Genomic DNA, 18,440 nt, shown 5'->3' with positions numbered 1-18,440 from the left:
ATTTATCTGATGTTGTTGAATTATGACCTTTAGTGAATGATACTTTATAATTCTGTTTAAAACCTTACATAACTCGTTTGATGTTGTTTAAAATGTTCAATTTTGAAACTTGATGTACTCTGTGCTATTTAATACTATTTGATATTGCCAGCTGAAGAAGGCATCCATGCCGAAACGGGGCCCTGTCCTGGTCTCCCTGGTTTACACCTGACACGCATTGGAGAAGCCCTGACAGCCATCTCTAAAAGACTTTAAAGAAAACTTTCATATGACACTATGTTGTTTAAGACTGTAATTCTTTACAGAATTGATAATACGTTTGGAATTACTTATGAGTAAACGCATGTTTTTTTGTTAAAACTTTGGCCAGAGTTCTTATTTGGATTCATTACAATCTACCACGAATCTATGGCTGCAGCTCTCTCTTCTACACGGTCTACTTAAAAGTTTAGTTAGTGGTAGCACGTGCCCCTTGGGAATGGTGGGGCCAGAGAGCCAATGGACTCTACTCTGCCTGGAGTCCGGTGTCCAGTTCTGGGTGCCACAATTTAAGAAGGATGTTGATAAGCTGGAACCTGTGTGCAGAGGAGGGCGAGAAAGATTATCATGGGTGTGGAAACCAAGCCTGATGAGGAGCGCTTGAAGGAGTTTAGCCTGGATAAGATAAGGAGGGGCCATCTTGGTTTTTGCTTATAGTACGGAAGTCACTCTGGGAACCATAAAAAGTGCATAATGGAAATGGCCACGAGGTGCGGGGAGTTGGGAGGAACGTATCTTCTGTTTTGCACACCTTGGCTTGCCAGGCAGTCCTTTAAAGGTTTTGTGTTCTGCGCGTTGCCTGCCCGTGGTGTGTGTTGCTGGAGACAATGCAGAAGTTGCGAAAGTCAAGTGAGCCTGTGACAAAGAGAGAAGGCGCTGGGGAGAACGGAGCTGGAACAGATTGGTGGAAGCCAGAAAGCAACGGGAGCTGAATCATGCCAGTTGTTTGCTGTGCACAAGACGGGGGCGGGAGATTTTGTGCGTCTTAGTTCAGAGTTGCAATTGCATCCTTATGTTCTCAGGGAAAACAAAGTGTTGCTCGGAAGCCCTCAACCTCTGGAACAGCTCGGCGATTAAATGATAATAACCCTTGCAAAAATAAGGCCACAGGAAGGCACAAGACCACACACACACACACACACACACACACGGGTGTATGTGTGGGTGTATGTCATTTTCAGGACCAGGGCAAGGATGAAGCCCAAGGGATGCCACACTTTTGGGGCAGTCCTTTGGGGGCCGGAAGCTGGTGGCGTGTGTGTCCGGCAGCAAAAATGGCCTGAACGACACATAAACAACTCTGTAAAACTTATATTTTTCTAGTTACAGGTGGGTAGCCGTGTTGGTCTGCCATAGTCGAAACAAAATAGAAAATTCTTTCCAGTAGAACCTTAGAGACCAACTGAGTTTGTTCTTGGTATGAAGAAGTGTGCATGCAAGTATTGTGCATGCACACGAAAGCTCATACCAAGAACAAACTTAGTTGGTCTCTAAGGTGCTACTGGAAGGAATTTTTTATTTTATTTTGTTTGGCTATGGCAGACCACTACTGGATGGTGGTGGAATGGCAGCCAATTGAACCTTTTTTTCAACAATATTGCAAATCTTTCTTTCCTTGTTTCCCAGCCTCCTCTCTTTGCTGCTTCCTTCCTCTCCCTCCCCACACCCCCCCCACACACCCCCCCCCGTCTGTTTGCCCTGCCTTGCCGAAATTAATTGATCTCATTAAGATATGCAAATGAGACAGCAGCTGAAGTTTGCCTTTCCTGAGGAGTGTCGATTTCCCCCAGCTACCACCACTCCTCATCCTGACTGCCACCACTTCAGCGGCGTAATCTGGAGATCATATTTACCGAACGAGGATCGTGGGCCAAGCATGCTTCTAGGAATCATAGAGAGTAGAAAGTGGGTCCCCTAGAGGGCATCTAGAAACCCCAACACGTCTAAATTAAGTCCAAACAGAACCCCCACAATTTCACTAGAATTCTTTGGAGGTGCAAAAGGTTCTTTTCCTTCCCACTCCCAAATGGCATAATGTGGGTTGGAGGAGTCCAGGTCATAGGTTTTGGAGAGGGGGAGGAGGAGGAGGAGGTCCCTAAACAGAGGCCAGGGCTGGAAACAGACTTGCCATTATTTCATTGCAATCTACCTTTTATCCTGCATTGCAGGGGGTTGGACTAGATTACCCTTGGGGTCCCTTTCCAACTCTTCTATGATCTCACCGCTCTTCTAAGGCAGAGCGGGGAACATCTGGCTGAATCCGGCCCTCTGTGCCTCTCTATCTGGCCCCAAGACTCTCCCCAGGCCATGCCCCCTCTCTGTAAGTCACGTCATTCGCTGGCCTCACTCTATACCCCACCCACAAGGGCTGGGTCTCTGAACCACCTTGCCAGCAACCTTGGAAGCTTCCTTACAAGCAACTGCCACCTTCAAGCTAGAAAAGGTAACCCTATATGCTCTGAGGAGTACCTTGCAGGATCTCCCGTTCTCCTCCCCTACCAGTTCCTCCCCCACGACAACCCTGCAAGGTAATAATTATAATAATAATAATTTATTATTTATACCCCGCCCATCTGGCTGGATTTCCCCAGCTACTCTGGGCGGCTTCTAACAAAAATAAAATACATTAAAATATCACACATTAAAAGCTTCCCTAAACAGGGCTGCCTTCAGATGTCCTCTAAATGTCTGGTAGTTGTCTATCTCTTTGACATCTGATGGGAGGGTGTTCCACAGGGCGGGCACCACTACCGAGAAGGCCCTCTGCCTGGTTCCCTGTAGCTTTGCTTCTCGCAGCGAAGGAACCGCCAGAAGGCCCTCGGTGCTGGATCTCAGTGTCCGGGCTGAATGATGGGGGTGGAGATAGCAACTACCCTAGTGCCCCCAGGCTAAGAGATAGCAACTACCCTAGTGCCCCTGCCTCTGCCGTGAGCTTTGTGGCCATTTAGGGATTGTGGCCATTTGGGTCTTTCTTGCCGCTCTGACACTCTGGACGTCACTTCTTTCCAGCTTCCCCGAGCTGCTTCTGCTTCTGCGAGTGTCTGTAATTAGGCTTATTTGCCCCGAAAAATAACAGTGCGGAAGCCTTTGCTGATCCTCTCACCTGAGCTACTCTGCCAGAAGCAGTCCATCTGTTCCATCCGTGTGGCTGATGGGTAATTATCTCCATGGCTGCTCCGGGGGAGGAGGAGGTGGTAATTAGATTCGGAATCTTTTTCTGGGAAGCTGAGCTGAGTCACAGTTCAGGGTGCAAAGTGGCTGAGTCAGCAATTTGCTTCCATGGAGGAGATGATGATGGCCAGAGCGGACACCGCAGGGTCTGTAGTTAGGACCAGAGAGGTGTGGTTGTCTGGGGCTGTGGGGAGAGCGGGTCAAAGGCCCATTACTATTTTTGAAGCAGGGAGGCTATCTCCAGCTTCCTAGAACCGCCCAACTGGCACAAAAGGGGAGCTTTTTAGCCACCGGGAAGAAGTACTGTATTTCGTTTGCTGATTGGGGCAAATCAGTCAAAAGAGGTGAGTCAGGCGTGCCGCTCCTAGGGTCCCCTCTGCAAATGGCACATAGGAAGAACACTGACATGTGGAGTTGTTCTTCTGCCCCAGCATTTTGGAACATTGAAAAGACAAGGGGATTCAATTTCAAGAGAACAGGGGGGGGGGCAATGGAACCGTGCAGAAAACACAGCTCAAGTCACTCCCAGAGAAGGTATCACAGCACTCCACAAATCGTTTGCTCTTGTACGTGCACCGTATAATTGTCAATTTAGCACCCCTAATTATTATTGTTGTACAATTATGAGATTACTGTGTGATCCCAGCAGGGCGTGTGGCTGTGGCTATCATGTAGGGATCCAGCACTTTTGAATTTGCAACTGCACTGCTGGCTAGGTCCGAAGAACAAGCCAAGATCGAAGGACAAGTCAAGGATACAGTAATGCTCAGCAAGGTCTCGGGGCCCAAGGGAGGCTCAGCTGGGACAAGAAACCCGTCTTTTGGGCCCCATCTGCACTATACATTTTAAGCACTTTTCATAGGACTCTAAACAGTCGTGGCACCACCCCAAAGATTCCTGGGAAGTGTAGTTTGTTAAGGGTTCAAGAGCGTCGTTAGGAGACTTTCATTACCTTCAGCGAGCTACAATTTCCAGAGTGGTTCAACAATCTATCCCCAGGGAACTCTGGGAGTCGCTCCACACACACACCCATCACTTGTGAACCTCTTCCAACATTTATGTTGCTGCGATCAGTTGTGAGTACAATAAGAGTATAAGAATAAGTGTGATCGCTGGGTTGTAAGCATAATCACGACAATAACAATAAGAACTGTGATGACTGAATTATAATCATGGTAATAAGGCAAATTATTGTTTTGCGGTTGTAAGGACGTTCAGTGGTTGCTCATGAGTAAAACGCCAAACGCAGAACTTCTAAGCTAAGTTCTTTATTGTGCAAGTTATGTACAGTGGAGCAAAAGTTCAAACGTCCATCTCATCCCTCTGCAGAGTCCAGGAATGAACCCTTCCAGTTCTTTGTCCAGCAAAAGAGCGCGGGATTCTGGACCCCCGCCTACCCCTTCCACGTCCTTCCTGCCTGCGACCTCGGAGCGTGGGAACCTGACCCCGTTCCCCGCTATCCCCTCGGCGTTCAGGCTCTGCGATCCTTTCAGAGCCCCTGCACCACCTTCCTGCCTCTAACTCCCCCCCCCACTGGAGGAATGGTCGCTTCCGGCGGAGGAGGGGGAGGACGAACTGGTGAATAGCGGAGCGGGGTCTCTGTACTGCAAACGCTCCCATGACTCTACCACCCGCGGGGAGGGGGGTTTCCTGACAGCGGTGCTCTGCCCTGTTGTTTTGTACAGAGAGTGGTCTACACGTTTTTAAACTAAAAATAAATGATGGCGTGACAGTAAGTATAATAACGGTAATAATTTATTAATGTTGTTACGATTGGCTTGTAAGAATAAAACCAGAGCAATCACCTGTTGTCATGAAGTACAAGCAGTGTTTGTGGGCTTCCCATTGGAGGCATCATGGAGGCCACTGTGGGAACAGGATGCTAGTAGATGGGCCACTGGCCTGATCCAGCGGGCTCTTCTTAATATCTTCAGGAGAAGAAAGGGCTAAGGAATAAACCCGACACAATCTGGAGTGGAGTCCCTAAGACGGTTGGGTGGCGCCTCCTTCCGGCAACTCCTGCGGCCAAGCTGGCGTCAAACATCTTGCTCTGCTTTTCTTTGGACCACATCCTGGGGGCGTGGCGCGCGCAGGCAGGGGGGGGGCCGCGATGGCACCCCACTGGGATCGCGCTGCCAGGGGCGGTGCGCTCCCCCCCCCGCACTCCTCTTCCTCCGCCAGTGTGTCTGGGCAGCCCAGGACCTCCATACAAACTGACCCAGGCTTGCGCCCCAGGGAGGTCACTTCAGTGCTGCTTGACTTTGCCCCTGGAGGTGCACTCCATTGTCTCTCGAGACAGACGGATACCAACAATTATCTGTGGTGGTTATCGCAACTATTATCTCTATGATAAAGGCCTGTCCTCCTGCGCTCTCCCCCCCCCACACACCTTGAACTAAGAGGCTCCAGCTGCCTTTCCGCAAAGAGGAGAGCCAGTGTGGTGTAGTGGTTAAGAGTGGTAGACTTGTAATCTGGGGAACCGGGTTCGTGTCTCCACTCCTCCACATGCAGCTGCTGGGTGACCTTGGGCTAGTCACACTTCTCTGAAGTCTCTCAGCCCCACTCACCTCACAGAGTGTTTGTTGGGGGAGGAAGGGAAAGGAGAATGTTAGCCGCTTTGAGACTCCTTTCGGGTAGTGAAAAGTGGGATATCAAATCCAAACTCTTCTTCTTCTTTCTTCTTCTTCTTCTTCTTCTTTTCTTCTTCTTCTTCTTCTTCTTCCGCGGATCCCTGTCATCGATCTCACACATTTGGTTCCGCAGAGCCAGCCCAACGCCCCCTCCTCCCTCCCTCTTTCTCGGGGTGTGATCCCACCTCACTATCAAGGTCTCGCTTCTCTGCCAAGATTCATAAACACTCTCTGCCTTGTTGGGTGACACAGCCATCTGCCTGGGACCAACCACACTGTCATCCCCGCAAACCGTTTCTTCTAGTGATCTTTGCACAATTCTCTTTTTTTAATAGAAAAGGACAGAAAGTCCATTTTCATCAAACTCGTTTACCTAGGAAGCTGCCTTAATACAGAGCCAGACCATTGCTCCTTCTAGCTCAGTGTAGCTCAGCAGTAGCTCTGAGGTTTCAGGCAGGGAGTCTTTTCCCCCCAGCCCTATCGTTGGGGATGGAACCTGGGGGACATCTCCACGATAAGCAGATGCTCTGGAAGTTGGAGCTCGGCGTCTTGAGGGCCGCAGCTTCCATGCCGCTGTGTTCGATAATCTGTTCAAAACATAAAAGGTCAACACGCAATGCAAAGGGCTGTGTCACTCACCTGAGGCGGCCGCTACCTTCTTTAACCCCCTTCTTCCTCGGCCTCTTCCCTGTTAAGAAAAATGGGAGGGGCTGCTGAAGAATTACCACTGGTTTTCAGAGAATTATCCAAGCAGGGGAGATCAGAGGCAGACCCTCTTCACTGGAACCTCCGATCGCTCCAGAAGAACGGAGGGCCTGACTTTTGTGCAGCTAACACACCTGAGAAACCGGAAGCCTTCTTTGTTTGGCTACTACAGTTCTCTGGCATCAGACAACACACACTCTCTCTCAGCAACTCACCAGAGTCTTTTGCAAGACAGAAGCTTAGGGCAGATCCTTCTGGAGCTCGGAGTCCGCAAAGGGTTTTCATCCCAGCTGGGAAGTTTAGGCTGCAGCTGAATTCATAGACCAGCATTGACTCAACGTGGCCAGTTCACAAGACGCTGAAGAAACCTAGTTATCTCTCCTGGCTTCTGCATTTCCTGGCTAAAGGAAGCACTCTTAAGAATAGCTTTAGAAATGATTCTTTGGTGAGAAAGTAAGTTTAGGACTGAATGTCGGAGTCAGTGGAGCGGGGTGCGAACGCAGCGCCAAGGAGAGGCACAGTCTGGTAGTACAAGGTTGATCAGGAAGGATAGCCTGCTGCTCTGGCTACTTGCAACCCGATAGACTGCACTGACCAGCAGAGGCTCTCCAGTGTTTCAGGCAAGGACTCTTTCCCCAGCCCTCCCTGGAGATGCCTGGGATTGAAGCCAGGACCTGCTTGGCTGTGAAGCAATTGCTCCCCCACTGTGGCCTTTCTCCTAAAAATTGAAGCAAGATTCTAGTCCTCATGATACTCATCTCAAGATTTAATCGTCTAGCTCAGTACTTCCTACCCTGATTGGAAGCAGCTCCTTCTGCTCACAGATCCCAGCCTGGTTGTGGGTCTTCTGACATTTCTGTATTTTCGGGCAGGGTGCACTTTGTCGCCTGAGCAGCAAATGCAAACCCTTTCAAACAGGTATCTCCGAAACCACTGGACCCTCACAGCAAAGAGAGGTGGTGGGCCCATTTCAGAGCACTTGCTTGGCATGCAGAAGGTCCCAGGATCAATCCCTGCTGGCATCTCCAGCTCAAAGCGTCTGTGGTCCCAAGCAATGGACGAAAAATCCTTCCACAGCTGAGACCCTGGCGAGCGGCTGCCTGTCAGAGTAGGCAATACTGGCCAGATAGTCTGATCTGGTAAAAGAAACCTGACTCTGTCCCCTATAAAGCAGGCACAGGGTGGAGGGTGGGGGAATCCAGCCTGGGCAACCTCTGAATGGTTGAGAGGCAGCAGTGGGTAGGGCCAGAGTGGCAAAAGTTCAATGGAGTTAAATGCGGCTTTTGGACAGTAGGCGCACACACCTCTGTCCTCCCTCCAGACAAGCAAAGATAAGAGTTCAAGGATGTTTTCCATCCAGGCAAAGACAGTCAAGGAAGGTGTGAAGCAGGGCCAGTTAGGGGCGTGGTCTGGCTTGAGGGGCGTGGCCTGAGGAGGAGTGTGGTGTGAGAAGAGTCCAGAGTCTGGCCAGGTACTCCAACCCAGCCCTGATTTCCAGCCGTGGAAATATCCTGGTGGCTGTAACTCCGAAGGCCTCGGCCAACTGGCTGACAGCTCGGGATCTCTTCCTTGAAATGATCCAGGCCAGGCCTTGAGGTCTGTACATTGTGCAGCAGGCAGGCAGGCACACACACACACACACACTTTCCGCACACAACACCCCTCCTGCTTTGATACTCCTAATTAGGTTTCATGGATGAAAAACCATCACCCGTTCTCCTCTCTCCACCCGCCCGCCGCCCCTAATCCAAATCTTTGCTTGTTAAGTGCCTCTCAGAGACATCTGCTTATTCTCCAAAGTAACCTAATTCCCACCCACCCTGCAGCTCTGGCACCTGGCCCCACCGTTAAGCGAGGTGGAGCAAGCGCCTTCAGACGGCACCATTTGGAGTTTTTCAATTATTTCTGTTAACAATTTCTGATTGTACTAGGCCTGGGTGATACGTCGCCCAAGACAAAGTTTGAGGGCCAGAGCACAATGGCGCCTTTACCCAGCGGTATATTGCTCCTGAGTCCCTCCGTTGCCAGCGCCCGGAGGGAGAAACGAACTGCATTGGCCCCGGCCCCACGAGGCGCTGGGGTGAAACTGCTGTTGCTCCCGCCAAGGCTGGGGCCAAGGAAATTCATCCCTCTGCACTCTGGGTGCTGGAGGAGGAAGAACGATGCATCACTATAGCATGATGTTTAGCTGGTGATGCGGGTGGCACTGTGGGTTAAACCACAGAGCCAAGGGTTGCCAATCAGAAGGTCGGCGGTTCGAACGTGTCCAGAGGAGGGCAACCAAAATGGTCAAAGGCCTGGAAGCGATGCCTTATGAGGAACGGCTTAGGGAGCTGGGTATGTTTAGCCTGGAGAAGAGAAGGTTGAGGGGTGATATGATAGCCATGTTCAAATATTTAAAGGATGTCATCTAGAGGAGAAAGGTGTGTTTTTCCTGCTGCCCAGAGAAGCGGACACGGGGCAATGGATTCAAACTACAAGAAAGAAGATTCCACCTAAACATTAGGAAGAACTTCCTGACAGTGACAGCTGTTCGGCAGTGAATTTGCTGCCCAGGAGTGTGGTGGAGTATCCTTCTTTGGAGGTCTTGAAGCGGAGGCTTGACAGCCATCTGTCAGGAATGCTTTGATGGTGTTTCCTGCTTGGCAGGGGGTTGGACTGGATGGCCCTTGGGGTCTCTTCCAACTCTATTCTATGATTCTATGATCTGTTAATGGTCACTGATTACTCTACCTGGGCAGCCTGGCCATTCTTTTGTGAGGGTATATACTTTAGTTCCTGAGTCTACACACACAAATACGCCCTTAAGACAGGTAAGCAAAGACCATGGAGGGCTCTCCCATTTCCTTCCTCCTTGCAGAGAAATATTTGAGGTCAATTTGGGAGAGTCAGAATGGTTTGGGAGAGTCAAATGGCTTCAGGATTGCTCTCCTGTACTATTTCAGACATGGGGTTTATATACTTATGTATGTGTTTGCCTCGTACACTTATGAATGTTTGTTTTATATTTGAGACCTTGGAATTCTTAGAACAATTGCAATGTTGAAAAGTGGATATCGCCCACCCCTAGATTTTGTGTGTGTGTGTGTGTTTATGCATGTTACTAATTTTTATTAAACCTGCAATGTGGATAACGGCTAGAATATACGTCGGCGTGTGGTTTCACTTGCAGATACTTGAAACCGGACGAAGACAAGAAATCCAAGCACAAGACGGCGGTGAAGAAGAAAACACTCAACCCTGAATTCAACGAGGTAAAGTCACTCTGGTTTCAGGTGTTTGTTACAGGTCTATGGGAGATGGCAAGGGCCCTAGATGTAGGGACATAGGAAGGTGCCACGCTCCGACCATTGGTCCATCCAGCTCAATACTTTGGTCTCCAAAGTTTCAGACTGAGGACATCCCAGCCCTAGTCTTGAAGCGATGAAGGAAGCAGGTCTGGAGTGCCGGGAGCTTAGCAACAAGTACAATAACAGGCTCCCCATATTTTATTTCTTCCAGGGGTGTGGAACATCGGCAGTCCTTCAGATGCACCTAGACTACAACTCCCACAATCTCTGGCCATTGGCCGTGCTGGCTGCTGGGAGTTGGAGTCCAACACCATCTGGAGGACCACCATTTCTCCATCAGGGTGAAGGGGGCACTGCCCCACCAACCCACATCTGCTCTCAGCCAATACCCACCTTCCCACTTTAAACCAGCCCAGGAGTGGGCACTCCTTAGCAGGGCACCAATTGAAAATGAGTTGGCCCTTCCTTGAAACTGAACTTAAGAACATAAGGAGCCTGCTGGATCAGGCCAATGGCCCATCTAGACCAGCATCCTGTTCTCACAGTGGCCAGCCTGATGACCCTATGGGAAACCCACAAGCAGGATTCGGGCACAAGAGAACTCTCCCCTCCTGTGGTTCCCACAACTGGTATTCAGGAGGATCGCTGCCTCCGACCGTGGAAGCAGAGCAGAGCCACTGTGGTTAGTGGGCAGCAATAGCCTTCTCCTCCATGAATTTGCCTGATCCTCTTTTTAAAGCCACCTAGGTTGGTGGTCCTCACTACCTCCTGTGGCAGGGAGTTCCACGGATTAACTATGTGCTGCATGAAGAGGACTTTCTGTTATGTGCCCTGATTCTTCCAACATTCAGCTTCATTGGGTGTTCCCAAGTTCTAGCGTTATGAGGGCATAGCTGTCAAGTTTCGGATTCGCAAATAAGGGATCAGCACCCTCACCCGTCCTGGGGACAGTCTACAGTTCTCAGGGACAGTCCACGCCGCGGTAATCCCCGCCCCCAGGCTACAAATTAATTTACACCAGGAAAGAGCTCCCAGGAAAGAGAAATCAGGGCAGAGAAAAGAAAGCACTTATTCACGCAGCACACGGTTAACCTCTGGAACTCCCTGCCACAGGGAGCAACGATGGCCACCAACTTGGATGCCTGTAGGAAAGGATTAGGCAAATTCATGCAGGAGGAGAGGACCACTGATGGCTTCTGGCCAGGTTGGCTCTGCTCTGCCTCCAGTTAGGGGCAGCAATGCTTAATCTGAGCACCTCTTGCCAAGAAACATTCGTCTTTTTTATCTTCTTCTTTATATCTGTCTGTCTGTCTGTTATTAGGTATTTATATTCCACCTTTTTCTCCAAGGAGCTCCCTGGTCCTAGTCCTCATTTAATCCCCACAACAGTCCTGTGATGTAGGCAGGCAGGCAGGGCTGAGAAAGGCAGGGACCCAAGGAGTCCCCGGACTCCAACTCTCCTTCCCGGAAATAAGGGAAATTTAAGGGATATCAACAATAAGGGATAGCTGCAGGAAACGGCTTGGAATAAGGGAGTTTCCCGCAAAAAAAGGGAAACTTGACAGCTATGTATGAGGGATAAGAAATAAAATAAAATTATCCACTTTTTCAATTCCACGCGTAATTTTAGAAACTTCTATCACGTCGACTCCTACTCACCTTGTCTGTAAAAACTAAAAAGTCCCCAACACTCTGGCACCACCTCCTGTTTGGGCTCCCAGGCTTCCGCACCATCAGCCCCAATTGGCACCAACCAGAAACCCTTGCAAACTGCAAATTCTCCTCGGTCCTGTATACCTGAAGGAGCGTCTTCACCCCCATCGTTCAGCCCACTGAGATCCAGCGCCGAGGGCCTTCTGGCGGTTCCCTCACTGCGAGAAGCAAAGCTACAGGGAACCTGGCAGAGGGCCTTCTTGGTAGTGGCGCCCGCCCTGTGGAACGCCCTCCCATCACAGGTCAAGGAGATAAACAACTACCTGACATTCAGAAAATACCTGAAGGCAGCCCTTTTCAGGGAAGTTTTTAATGTGTGATATTTTTGTATCTGATTTTTGTTGGAAGCCGCCCAGAGTGGCTGGAGAAATCCAGCCAGAAGGGCGGGGTACAAATAATAAATATTATTATTATTATATAAGTTTGCAGCTCTGGTTCACTGAAAGAGTGCTGGGTGATTGGAGCGAGGAGTTTGGAAACACGTCCTGAATGCGAGTTTATCCCTTTCCCCTGCAGGAATTTTGCTACGAGATTAAGCACGGTGACTTGGCGAAGAAGACCTTAGAGGTGACGGTGTGGGACTATGACATTGGCAAATCAAACGACTTTATTGGTGAGTCTGAGGTTCCCAAGGGAGATCTGCAAACCTTTGATAGTTTAATTGTCAAGGCACTGGACTGTTAAATGTCACCTGGATTTAGCATGTCCTTTACAGCAGATTGCACAGATTCCCACTAAGTATCTTCCCACCAGGGGTAGAGGGCTCAGCTCTTGTCAATTTAATTTCCCGGCGTGACAATTTCACTTGTGTTTATTCTTAAACCCCTTCCACCCATTTCCATATTAATCTGTAATTATTATTTTTTTAAAAAATCCACACCAAAAAATATCCATACAATACATACCTGTATGTATCTGATCACAAAACAGTATCTTAAATACAGAGTTTATTTCAATACATGCACCCCCCCCCCCGAAATTCACATTTTGCAACGCATTCTGGTGCAGTTCTTCTGAGCCAAGAATCTATGTTGCAAAATTTGGAGAAGTACAAAAACTGAAGAATAATTATGGCTTGGTCCCATGTTTTTAGTCCAGGAGACGAGAATTTGGTCTCCTTCCCCCCATTTGCAGAATTGTAGAGTTGGAAGGGACCACGGGAATCTATCTAGACCACCCGCCCAGCAGTGCGGGAATCTGCAGTTCAGGAGCCCCAACATGGTACTCGAACCCGCAAACCCGGAGTAAGAGTCTCATGCTCTGAGCTATCTCCTTCCTCCTTAAAAAGAGGAAGCCCCCCAGCCAATATACACAGAGTTTTTAGAAGGCTACAGGGGTAAACATGATTTGGGTGAAATTGGTGGGATTAGGGGGCAGAGTCTCTGAATTTAATTAAGTGTATTCCTTTCTCTCCACCCCCTTTCCCTTTTTTAATTGCATTTTGTGGATGAACAGATAAACAACAAAGCACAATGGCCGTGTGAAAATGCAAACAACTTACCTGTCACTGTCACAGAGTCCAACCCTCCACCCCCCAGCAATGCAGGAATCTTATTGCCCAGCATAGGGCTTGAACCCATGACTCTGAGTTTAAGAGTCTCACGTTCTTCTGGCTGTGCTTGATTATGTTCCTCCACCATTCCTTTTGAATTGCTTCCTTTGCATTTAAAGGCAAGAGCTGTTCGACATTGGAGAGGACTGCCTTGGAAGCCGGTGGACTCTCCTTCATTTGAGGTTTTCCAGCAGAGGTTGGATGGCCGTCTGTCAATGATTTATTTAGCTGTGGTTCCTGCATTGCAGGGGGCTGGAACATGGGGTCCCTTCCCTTGCAGTTCTATGACTATATGAAATGAACGGGGTGAAATGCCGTGTTGTGAGCGTAATTGATGCAGTGCGTAAGACGAACTGCAGCGGAACTGCAACGAAGGTGGGGAATAACAGGAAACAATGTCTCCTTACATCTCTAGGCTTCAACTTCTATCAATGACCATTGATATAAGGAAAAAAACTGCTCTTTTCCCCATATGGGGTTCCCAAGAGTAGGTCTCTATCGGTAGGAGGAAATAACAGAGACCAACCAGAGAATATTGAGAAGCAAAGCAGCTAGTAAGCCTGATCTTTATTAACTGTTGCAACAGGGTGCTCCCCCATACGCAGAAGAGAGGAGGAGGACCCAGAACAAAGGGGTGCCCGCCCTTATATAGACTTTTGGAATCGCCCACCCTCAAACTCCAGACCACCCCAGAAACATCATGCATACATCACAGAAGGGGTGTAGTAGCCCAGGACCAACCTCCCCCAATACATCATACCTACATCACAGAAAAGGTGGTCTACAACAGAAATCTGAGTGCGTTGTTTATCTCCTGTCTGCAAGTTACCTGATCGCATTTTCTGGGTTTTGGCTACTCTTTTGTTATTGTTGTTTAGTCGTTTAGTCATGTCCGACTCTTCGTGACCCCATGGACCAGAGCACGCCAGTCACTCCTGTCTTCCACTGCCTCGCTCAGTTTGGTCAGATTAATGTTGGTAGCTTCGATAACACTATCCAACCATCTTGTCCTCTGTCGTCCCCTTCTCTGGTACCCTCCATCTTTCCCAACATCAGGGTCTTTTCCAGGGAGTCTTCTCTTCTCATGAGGTCGTCAAAGTACTGGAGCCTCAACTTCAGGATCTGTCCTTCTAGTGAGCACTCAGGGCTGATTTCCTTAAGGATGGATAGGTTTGATCTTCTTTGCAGTCCATGGGACTCTCAAGAGTCTCCTCCATCACCATAATTCAAAAGCATCAATTCTTTGGCGATCAGCCTTCTTTATTATAACTACTTAATTCCTGAATCTAGGTCACAGGTCACAAGCTCACACCCCTGTTCATATCTTGAATGTGCCCTTCAGACAGGATTTGTGAGGAAAGAGACTATGGGGACCTTAAAATTCTTGTTACACCATGATGCAAATGCAAATTTTGCCTGCTCATTTGTCTCCCTCAGGTGGCGTGGTGCTTGGGATCAATGCCAAAGGGGAGCGTCTCAAGCACTGGTTTGACTGCTTAAGAACAAGGATAAGAAGATTGAGCACTGGCACACGCTCACAAACGAGCTGCGGGGGCCATCCTCAGCGATTGACCTCACAGACACACCCCGGGTACCTGGGGAGAGCACAGCACACAACCCTGGCCAAGGAACAACGGCTGCCGTTGGATTTCCTGTTTACTTCATGCCATGGGAGGGATCCCATGTCGTCCGGCAAGGATTGAGGGGGGGGGCGGGCCTTACTCGGAAGGTCCGGCTACAGCCAATTTGCAGGGAACTATTTGACACTGCTACAACGCCCCCCCCCCCAAAAAATAACCCCACAACAACTTGTTATTTCCTGTGTTTGCAAGCTTCAGTCCTACAGATTCCTCTGGGATGCCTTGAAATTACTCTTGCAGCAAGTTGGTTTTTCTCTCTGTGTGTGCGTGCGTGTGTGTTTGGGGGGTGGGAGGGAAAGTCTAGAGGGCTGCATGCATTAGACCTGTGACTTCTTTGATATTCTGGATTCAGTCCTTGCTGCCTTGTGAACACAGTGGCAACATGAATGCACAAATATATAGTATTATAGATATATATAGATACATGGGTTAGGGGGTTTTCCCTCTTCCTCTTATCATTTGGTTTTTTTTTGTAATATGTAACTGATGCAAAGTGTTTTTGTTCAATCTCCAAATCAAGAGATACTCGGTGACATCTCTAGCTGTTGTTTGTCCTCGGTGTACGTGCGGGAGATGTTGGGGTTGGGGGTGTGGTTGGGCAAGGGGGTGGGTCTGTTTTCAGTTTTGCTCTGAAGTATTTCAGCCGTCCTGTTAGATAAGCGGTGAAGAAGCTGTGGCCCTCGAGATGCTTTTTGGATTTCCAACTCCCATCACTCCCCGGACCACTGGCCCTGCTGGGACCTAAAAGTGTAGGAGGCTGCCTTACACCCAGACCGTTGGTCCATTCAGCTCAGTATTGCCTGCACTGACTGGCAGCAGCTCTCTGGGGGCAGTGGTGGAGCTTTATGCTCTGGCACCGGGGGCGGGAAGCAGGTGGGGCGGGGCACGCAGCGTGGGTGGGGGGGCAGCCGAGATGGAACCCAACTGGGATCGCGCTGCCTGGGGCGCCCCGCCCCCTATACCCTGCCCTTCCTGGGGTTTCCTACACAGAGTCTTTTCCCCCAGCCCTATCATTGGGGATTGAACCTAGGGGGACATCTCCACGATAAGCAGATGCTCTGGGAGTTGGAGCTCAGCACTCTTGAGGGCCGCAGCTTCCATGCCGCTGTGTTTGACAATCTGCTCTAAACATAAAACAGTCAACAACACACAACACAAAGGGCTGTGTCACTCACCCGAGGCGACCACTACCTTCTTTAACCCTCATCTTCCTCGGCCTCTTCCCTGTTAAGAGAAAAAAAACGAGAGAGGCCGCTGAAGAATTGCCAAAGCCTTCTCGCTGGTTTCAGAGAATTATCCAAGCAGGGAGATCAGAGGCAGACCCTCTTCACTGGAACCTCCGGTCGCTCCAGAAGAACCGGAGGGGCCTGACTTTTGTGCAGCTAACACACCTGAGAAACCGGAAGCCTTCTTTGTTTGGCTACTACAGTTCTCTGGCATCAAACAACACACACTCTCTCTCAGCAACTCACCAGAGTCTTTTGCAAGACAGAAGCTTAGGGGCAGATCCTTCGGAGTCCGCAAAGGGTTTTCATTCCAGCTGGGAAGTCCAGCCTGCAGCTGAATTCAAAGACCAGCACTGACTTCCATAAGTGTCAATACACTTTTAAAAATACCAGGTCTACTGGGCTTATTTTAAAAAAAGAATTATTCTTCTGTTAGCACAATATAGACTCTCTAGTTAAGAGAGAATAGATTTATTCTCTGTATCAGTTTTATGCTTTCTTTCACGTGCAAAGGTCTTTTTTGGGGGGTGGGTAGGCTCTGAGTTGTTTTTCATGTGAAGTCATTGCAGAAGACCATCAAACTCGTATCTCACGGCTTGTATCCAAAGGTACGCATAATTAGGCATGGAGGAGAAATTCTGTTCCGTTCAAATTTTACAGAAATTCTCTCTGATCCGTGCTTTCAAAAAACAATATGCAAACTGAAATGTGGTTCTCCTTCGAAATTCAGTTATCTGAATTTCACAACGCAATCAAATAATATGTGTATTAGGAAAATGTGTGCACAGCACCGCATAAGTGAAAATAAGTTATAACATGTGTTTATCAGGCAAATTGCATACAAAAATATGTATGTTAGGGAGGAATTTGCACTAAGATGCTGATAAATTTTCCTGCGGACTTTTTTTTTAAATTGCAAACTGATGCAGAAATCTGGAGAAGCAAAGACTGCAAGAAAGAGAAACAGAAATTAATAGACCCAGTCATCTCTAGTCCTGCTCAGAGTAGGTCCATTGAATCACAGCTACTGTAGGTCTACTCAATTCAATGGTCCTACACTGAGTAGATAGTTGGAGACAACCCAATGCCTTTATGGATCCTGTGAGATTAGTTTACAGATTTAGCACCATTTGTAAGAAGTTATTTGGATACTAATCCACAAAAAAATGATGCTTTTCAGATGTCACTCCCGCGGGCAAGGATCATGTACTCGGGGAAACAGGAAGTGCAAAAAGTACTTCCTGCTGTCATGGTTTAAAGCTACATTGCTTGTGGATCATGCCGGGGGGGACAAGCCAAATGCTGATTGCAGTCAAAATCTCTCTGCAATATTTTGTATTCCAGGGGAAGCCTTGCCAATTTCCCTTAACACCTCCGTCCTGCACTGTTACCCAACTAGGTGTGTTTCATTTAGCACAAGGGAAAGATGTTTTCTGCAATCGGCCGGATCCTTCCATTAAAAAGGCTTCTCCACCTCCCCAGCCACAAACAATGCTTTAATAACTGCCATATCCAGGAAATCTCCATTCATGGGAGTCATTTTCAGCCTCAAGCTATTTTAGTGGACGGTGAACAAAACTGTGGCCAATTTCATCAGGTGGTTCTGCGGAGATCATTTCTGCTGTGTTCCAGAAAGCACTTGAAAAGGCGATATCTGGCACTTTGAAACGATGAGGTGTTTGGAGAAAGCGTTTCAGGGGCACATTCAGATACCTCCCATCGTTGCTTATTGCCGGTGAGAAAAAGCAGGACAGGGCATTTGCAGACAGCTGCCCTGTTGTAGATTTTGCACCACAGCCCCCGTTTAGAAGAGTTTGGATTTGATATCCCGCTTTTCACTACCCGAAGGAGTCTCAAGCGGCTCACATTCTCCTTTCCCTTCCTCCCCCACAACAAACACTCTGTGAGGTGAGTGGGGCTGAGAGACTTCAGAGAAGTGTGACTAGCCCAAGGTCACCCAGCAGCTGCATGTGGAGGAGCGGAGACGCGAACCCGGTTCCCCAGATTACGAGTCCACCGCTCTTAACCACTACACCACACTGGCTCTCAAAAGAAAGCATTTTCACACACACCCCAAGGCTTTCGGGGATGTTTTCACCCTGTCTGCACCATCGGCATGACTCTTCCGCACAGGGCAAAATAAAATATTTCCACCACATGGCGTGATGGCGTGCCGGATAATTTCCCTCCACAGAATATTTTTCCTAGGTACAGAAACAACATGGCTTGTACAGAGGCCCATGGAACAGCCAAGTTGTATGCCTTTAAAAATAATAATAATAATCTCAAAGATAAGCTGTTTTCAATATGATCACATGCACCTTCCTGCTGATTTCCGTGGGTACATGATCCGTTGCGGATCCTTTTCGTTTTCTATCAAAAGCCTTTTTTTACCTGGACTCTGTACATATGTAAATAAATATATATATATTATACGGCATATATAAATATAAATATATTTAAAACGAAAACTA

The 18,440-nt window shown here is 48.6% G+C and overlaps 1 protein-coding gene across 1 annotated transcript in view; it reads left to right on the top strand.

Moving 5' to 3' along the window:
* The window catches only part of DOC2B (double C2 domain beta), a 108,317-nt gene extending 92,449 nt beyond the window's left edge, over positions 1–15,868 (top strand). Inside the window, 5 exon segments of the mRNA XM_033172587.1 lie at positions 9,718–9,799; positions 12,065–12,161; positions 14,538–14,594; positions 14,597–14,829; positions 15,731–15,868. Of these exon segments, the coding sequence (XP_033028478.1) occupies positions 9,718–9,799; positions 12,065–12,161; positions 14,538–14,594; positions 14,597–14,829; positions 15,731–15,868 (607 nt within the window).
* The last annotated feature ends 2,572 nt before the right edge of the window (positions 15,869–18,440 follow it).

The sequence above is a fragment of the Lacerta agilis genome, chromosome 15 (assembly GCF_009819535.1).
Source record: "Lacerta agilis isolate rLacAgi1 chromosome 15, rLacAgi1.pri, whole genome shotgun sequence".
NCBI lineage: Eukaryota > Metazoa > Chordata > Lepidosauria > Squamata > Lacertidae > Lacerta > Lacerta agilis.
The sequence above is the reverse complement of the archived record's forward strand: the minus strand, read 5'-3'. Positions and strand labels throughout refer to the sequence as shown.